We start from the raw sequence: 7,721 nt of genomic DNA on the forward strand, positions 1-7,721 counted from the left end.
GGATAAAAAGTAGAAAATGTGTATGCTTGAAATTTATACATTTTCAATAGTAAATAGATACCCCTTTTTTTTACCAATGTTTAATTTATGGACTCGTACTCACTCCTTTTTACCAGTAATAAACACCTTATATTAGCAGATCAAAGGATTTTTCGCGTATATATTTAAATGATGAGTAAAAATCTAACATGTACATAGGAAGTCTTTATTAGTGTTTCAATAAGGTTAACTAACAAGCAACAACTATTTATATCCAAATTCAAAATCTTTATCTTGACTATATAATTCATAAATCATAATCACATGATAAATCATTAAATCCCAATAATAAACCTTATCTACAAGTTTACCATTCTACCCTTAAAACCTAACCCAACTACTTGAACCGGACCGGCTCCTCCGTTATCGTATCCAACACCGGTTTCTTCGACCGGCAAACCATTATCCGGTGAGCAAACTCCGGCGCGTCCACCACCAACCTCGGCTCACTCTCCACCTCCACCTCCACCGTCTCCGGCGTTATCCTCCCGGAAATACGCTTCGGCGCACTGTTCGCCGACAGCCACACGGCCGCCATATCACCCGGCGTCACCATCGAATTCACTCGTCTCACCGGAAACATGATATAAACGTTTCCGGACTCCAGATCTTGGTCCGCGGACAAAGGAGCGAAGCGGCGGTTGAGATTTAACGAGTGAGAGTTGACTAGGAAGAAGTTAGGGCAGTCGAGCATGATCTCGGCTGCCTTGACGGAGCTTTGAAACTGGCGGATTTCGCCCGAGGGGAAGATGACTCTGGCGGCTTTTGCGGTTTTGATTTTGGGAGTGAAAGGAATCAAAGCGCATGCTGAGATGTAGTTTCCCATTAGTTTGTTATGAGTTTGAATGGTTGGTTGGTTGGTTGGGTATTTATGGATGTGGAAATGCGCGTAAAAGGAATAAGGAAGGAGCGAGGATTTTGTGTTACTTTATGGATGTGGACATTAAACTATTTTTTTTTCAATTGTTTTTTCATAATGTTTTAGTGATTTTTAGGAGTGCAAACGAGGCGAGGGGGCTCGTTCAAACTCAAGCTCGGCTGTGACACCCGGTAATTTCCCAATCCTATAAACTAAGTAATCAACCTAATAATTAGGTGATTGTGAATATTATGCGCGCTAAATTAGAATCAGCGCGGGCATGTTATGTGCGCCCTGCGCGAGCGCGCTATGTTAGAATCAGCGCGGGCATGTGTTATGTGCGCCCTGCGCGAGCGCGCTATGTTAGAATCAGCGCGGGCATGTGTTATGTGCGCCCTGCGCGAGCGCGCTATGTTAGAATCAGCGCGGGCATGTGTTATGTGCGCCCTGCGCGAGCGCGCTATGTTAGAATCAGCGCGGGCATGTGTTATGTGCGCCCTGCGTGAGCGTTTTGGCTTTATGTTTTCATGTAACTTAACTTTATGTTGTCTAATGGGTTGACCGTCCCGCATGATGCTAAGGCGGGTGCATCCTAAATCGTTTATGCGCGTGCGGAAGGGGAACTAACCTCCCCGCATGGCGGGAACATTGAGAGTTAGTTTGTCTGAAGCTCCAAGATGGAATTGACTTCAACATAACTGATCACTATGTTGAAATACCAAGACCACCTGGAGAATCTACAAATGAAACTCAATGTCCCTGACTGCGAGAAGGTTACGTACCTACCCGCAGCAAAGAAATGTCCTTCACGCAGAAAGCTATGCGCACAAAGCTATACGCGCAGAACACTTAGCCTAATCTCCGGATATAAGGGATTATTCCCGCCCAAAAAGGAAACAGTTGCGTGTTTCAGAGATTTCTACTTTTTTTAACTGTACACTGACAAAAGCACCTGAAAAAGCACACTGTAACATGAAAAGTCAACTGTCAGCCACCCTACTCCCACCAACCACAGACCTGCATGCCCTGTCCAAATCAAATCAGAATCTTTTATCCACTCCTCCACTTTTAAATAAATAATAATAATTTCCATACTTTATCATCATTACACCTAGATATGAAAAGATTACAATCCCCTAAAGCAAGGGATTGTGTCCCCCTAAATCTTGCCTATAAATATGTAACCCAAATTATCACCCAAACACACTTCAAACTTCTCTCTTAAAACTGCAAATTGCACTAATCATCGTCCAAGCATCCGTTTGATTTTCAATTCCGTTCCTGTTACTAGACCTTCAATTCCGAGGCCAACACCAAGAAAACCCGAATCTCGATTAATCCCTTAACAAGAACCACAGGTGAGTCTCACAGCCCCTATTTTCACTGTTTTCACTATTTTTAAACTGTTTTCGGGGCGAGGGACACGTACCTAAATTATGTTTTATCATGATACTCTTACAAGCAATGCAAGCAATTATGTGTTTAAATAATGTTTCATTATGGTATATTTACGAGCAATGCAAACGGTTATCTATGGTTTTCGATGAGAGTGCGATTCGAGAAAGTGATCACTTTACCATTGGAACTCTAAGGGTAGGGACTGCTGGTTTGATCCACCCACTCGTAGGGGTCGCACCTCTTACACAGACGAGTGCCTAGCATGTCACGGGGCAGTACTATGGGATTGAGCCCGCTCGTAGAGGTCGCTCCTCTTACGCAGACGAGCGCCTTGTTTTCCGGCACAACGTCCGCGCGTAACCCGCGGGACGGTATTACTTATTTCGCTCGTAGTGGCAGCGCCACTTACACAGACGAGCACGGTTCCCAGAAATGTTCGCGCGTAGCCCGCGGAACGATTTTATCAGAATACGTTATCAGAACTATGTTTTACTAAGCATGTGTTTTAATGATGCTATCAGAATTATGTTTCAGAATGATTTTTATCAAGACTGTGATGCAATACGAATTATCAAGTTACTAAAACTTGTGAACTCACTCAGTTTATACTGATTCAAATGTTTTACGTGTCTTTCAGGAGATAACTAGGTAGCGCATGGAGTCACACTTAGAGCACCTCACGCTGAACATCTAAAACTAGCTTTTTGGAAGATTTTAGTTCTATCCCTTCGATGCGCGTGGTTGTTCCCGCCGCGCAAGGGGATATGGCGTGGAAATCTTCAACAGTTTTTATACTTGGATGTTTTTTTATGTAATTTTTAAACAATGTAACGTATTTGTATTAAACATTTCACGCGCAATGAAAATCTTACTTTGAATGTTTGCAATGACCCGTGCTTAAGTATCAATCCCCACTCGCGCGCAGCCCCGGCTGTTTCCGCCGTTCAGGGCCGGGTGTGACAGATTGGTATCAGAGCACTGGTTATAGCGAACTAGGAAAAGAAGTTTTAACCTAGACTATAACCGTTGGGGAATCGCATGAAATATTTTTCAAAGAAAATATTTTCAAAAGAAACTATACACACACTTAGGAACACGGGTCGCACAGTGTCTAGTGAATAAAGATAAAGAACATTATGTGCTCAGAGTACATGCGCTAAGTTTGATATATTTTCACTCTTTTAAAGCGAGAATGCCTCCAACTAGAGCCAAGGGAATACCATGACACCCGAGGAACTCGCGGAAATAATCGCGCAGGCGATCGCGACACATGAGGCCAGCAAGGCCGAATCTAGTCAGGGTCGTCAGAACGAGACCCCAGAACCCGAATCAGGAGCCTTGGACAAAGGGTGCTCCTATAAGACATTTATGGCCTGTAGGCCTTGGCCATTCAAGGGCACAGAAGGGGCCATTGGGCTCTACAACTGGATTGACAAGATGGAGACAGTTCTCTCCATTAGCGGATGTAGTGAGAACCAGAAGGTCCTTTACACGACCTGCATGTTCCAAGAAGCAGCTTCGTCTTGGTGGAAGCTTCAAGTGAAGACTTTGGGGCGAGAAGTTGCTCTTCACAAGACCTGGGAGGAGCTGAAGGAAATGATGATGAGAAAGTTCTGCTCTCGCGCAGAAATTCAGAGTCTGCAGCAGGAATTCTGGAACCACACCATGGTAGGAACGGATATCGACGCCTACAACAACCGGTTCAACGAGCTTTGCCAGTTGGTGCCAGACATGGCAAACACGGAGGAAAAGAAGATCGAGAGATATATCTTTGGGTTACCTCCTGTTGTTAGGGTTCCGCTCAACGCCGCAGCGCCTCCAACCTTTGATGAGGCGGTAGCGCGGGCCATCACCCTTACAAGGGATACGGTCCGTGCGGGTATGTTGACTACGCGCGGAAACGAGCAGCGAACCTCTGACTCCAAGAGGAAATGGAACTCTCACCACCGAGGGTCCGACTCCAAGCAGCCACCGTTCAAGAAGCAGGAGAGCGCAAGGGTTTACGCGATCCAAGCCGCGGAGCCATCAAGGAAAGGATACAGCGGGCCTTACCCATGGTGCAACAAATGCAAGTTTCACCACGAGGGTGAATGCGCGAGCGTCACGTGCGCCAAATGTAACAGGCCAGGGCACAAGACGGTGAATTGCCGTGCTAAGGAAGCTGGAGCCAGTGACAACTGCTACGCATGCGGAAAGCCAGGGCATTTCAGTCGGGATTGCCGCAAAGGGGAAACCAAGCTCGCGGGAGAGCTTTTGTGATCGGCGCGGGCGAAGCTAAAGAAGAGCCGAATGTGGTAACCGGTACGTTTTTGCTTAACGGCCATTTTGCATCTGTCTTATTTGATACTGGCGCTGACCTAAGTTTTATATCCGCTGAGTTTAAAGACTCCCTAGGCCTAGCAACCAGTAGGCTAGACACACCTTGTACTATAGAACTAGCCAATGGTAGGCAGTTATGCGCGAACGAAAGAACTGAACAATGTGTAATAGTCATGGGAGGTCACGGGTTCAATATTAACTTGTTGCCAATAGACTTGGGAAGTTTTGACATTGTGGTAGGTATGGATTGGTTAGTCGAGAACCACGCGGAGGTTATTTGCCATGAGAAGCAGGTTCGGGTTCCACTGTTGAACGGAGAAACCTTGGTAATTCAAGGGGAAAGAAGGGGAGTTGCGACGAAACTGATTTCGTGCCTAAAGGCGCGCAAGTGCCTAAGGAAAGGGTGCTACGCCTTCCTGGCGCATGTCGTAGAGAAGGAAGGAGATGAGCGAAGAATTAAAGACTTACCAGTAGTGCGCGAATTTCCAGAAGTTTTTCCTGAAGATTTGCCCGGATTACCGCCGCCGCGACAAGTCGAATTTCGTATTGATTTAGTCCCAGGAGCTGCGCCAGTAGCTCGAGCGCCTTATCGATTAGCTCCATCTGAGATGCAAGAGCTATCCAATCAGCTACAAGAACTATTGGATAAGGGTTTCATACGCCCAAGCTTCTCACCTTGGGGAGCTCCAGTACTGTTTGTAAAGAAGAAGGATGGTTCCTTCCGGATGTGTATTGACTACAGGGAGCTGAACAAGCTGACAGTCAAGAATCGGTACCCCTTACCGAGGATTGACGACTTATTTGACCAGTTGCAGGGATCCAGTTATTATTCGAAGATAGATCTACGGTCAGGATACCACCAACTTAGGGTCCATGAGGAAGATGTGCCGAAAACAGCCTTCCGAACTAGATACGGCCATTATGAGTTCTTAGTGATGCCTTTCGGGCTAACTAATGCGCCGGCTGTATTCATGGATCTGATGAACCGCGTGTGCAAACCATACTTGGACAAGTTTGTGATTGTGTTTATAGATGATATTCTGATTTACTCTCGGACCAAGGCCGAGCATGAGCAACACCTGAGATTGATTTTGGAATTGTTGAGGAAAGAAAAGTTGTATGCGAAGTTTTCCAAGTGTGAGTTTTGGCTTAGAGAAGTTCACTTTCTCGGTCACGTTGTAAATGAGAAAGGAATACACGTCGATCCTTCCAAGGTCAAGGCCATCGAAAACTGGGAAGCGCCAAAAACCCCAACTGAGGTGAGGCAATTCCCAAGAGCAGCTACAGCAAACCTGAACATGTGTTAAAATAAAACGTCAACACTTGCGTGTCGGTGAGAAATCAAGTTTAATAGATATAAATAGATAATAACAAACACTGCGCGCAACATGTGCTTAACTGGGGTTTAACATAGGGTGTAATCAGATTGTGATCAAGCCTAAATAGATCATAGCTCATAGTTCAATCCGTGCTCCGAATCGAGCACAAAAACAATTAATCATACGTGCATGTGTAAACAAAACAAGAAAACCGTAAACGATAGGTCTCCCGTGTTCATCTAATGGATCCATGAAAACTTCGGAATAGGCCGAACAAAGCGGTTAATGATTCACACATACAAATAAACAGCCAAGTAAACGTCCATAACACATGGGGTTTTGCGCACATAAATTTCATAAACAAGTTTAAGACTCAAGTTGTACGAACACATGAACATCCCAAAAAGTTAAAAATAAAAGGGGATTAAGTACGAGATTACTCACCTGAAAAATGTGTGTTGAAAGATAATGCAAGAATCCAATTTTTAAACAAGCACAAGTTAACCTATAAATAAGAGGTTATTGGTTTAACGATTGGTTTTTATGTCTTGAATATATGCAGTAAGTATCGATTTTTGTTAGTTAAACAAATTAAAATATATATATATTTATATTTACCGAGATTCTGGGCAGAACAGAAGAGAAGACGGATGCAAAGAGGGGAGGGGAGGCGTTGCTGAGGAACTACGGCAGAGAGCAAAAGGGAGAGAGATTTGGGGAGTGTTTAAGTGTAGTGTGTGTAGTGTTAATAAACAAGAAATTAGCTTAATTTATAGGAAAACCCAAGGGAACACAATCCCTTGAAAGGGGAAAAGATCTTATCAAATCAAGCAAAAGATATTAAAAAGCACAAGAAACCAAAAGCAAAAGATATCAAAAGATATGCCGGCAGCTGCTGGGGATGGGGAAAAGCTGACAGGTTACAGATCAAAGCATGGTAGGTGACAGATAAAGCACTGTTCAAGACATGCAAAAGAAGATTTCAAAAGATTATGTCAGTCACTTTTTCTGTCAACCAATAGGATTGGTGCGCATGCTGCGCCGAAAGTGGCTCTTCGGACAGATGTCGGAACTGACCTACAGTGCTCAAACAAAAGATAAGATATTTCAAAAGCATACAGGCTGACCTAAACTGAAGAAAAGACTTAAGGTCTAGCGCGAGAAGACTCGAGCGCGAGCGCGCGAGGGCGAAGGCAGACAGAGAACAATCCTTAGCGCGCCGCGGGAAGAACTATAATCCTTAGCGCGCCGCGGGAAGAACTACCATTCTTAGCGCGCCGCGGGAAGAACTATAATCCTTAGCGCGCCGCGGGAAGAACTACCATTCTTAGCGCGCCGCGGGAAGAACTACAATCCTTTGCGCGTCGCGGGAACAGTTCGCCTCGCGTATCGCAGGAACAGCTGGTCTTCACGCAGGCTTCCTTGTAAGGAGTCTGGCGCGTGGAGCTGCGCAGACATCCTTAGGCGGGAAGAATCAAAGGACAAGCAAAGAGTTAAGAGAAAAAGGGGGTTCCAGGCTTAAAGGTTAAGCAGAGGGGCGGGACGGCGACAAGAGAGAAAAAGGGAGGCGTGACGGCGGAGAGAAAAAGAAAGGGACGGGTCAGCGGAAAAGAAATTATTATTATTAGTAAGTAATATAAGAAAAATATGTATATATATATGATTTATTTAATGTTAAATTTACAAAGATTAATAATCAAATTTTAAATCATAAAAAGAATCGGATTCGAAAACGGGTACCTGGGTCGGGTCGGATTGGGCAGTTGTCACAGTCTCCCCTACTTTAA

General features: G+C 44.8%; 1 protein-coding gene across 1 annotated transcript; it reads right to left on the bottom strand.

Moving 5' to 3' along the window:
• Positions 1-376: 376 nt before the first annotated feature.
• LOC143567770 (uncharacterized) lies at positions 377-865 on the bottom strand. Its single transcript, XM_077054091.1, has one exon. The coding sequence runs from the start codon at positions 863-865 to the stop codon at positions 377-379; it is 489 nt and encodes a 162-aa protein (XP_076910206.1).
• Positions 866-7,721: the final 6,856 nt, after the last annotated feature.

This window comes from Bidens hawaiensis, unplaced genomic scaffold (assembly GCF_021521415.1).
Source record: "Bidens hawaiensis isolate Kalapana, Puna unplaced genomic scaffold, B.hawaiensis_p1.1 tig00023629_1, whole genome shotgun sequence".
NCBI classification, from domain to species: Eukaryota; Viridiplantae; Streptophyta; class Magnoliopsida; order Asterales; family Asteraceae; genus Bidens; species Bidens hawaiensis.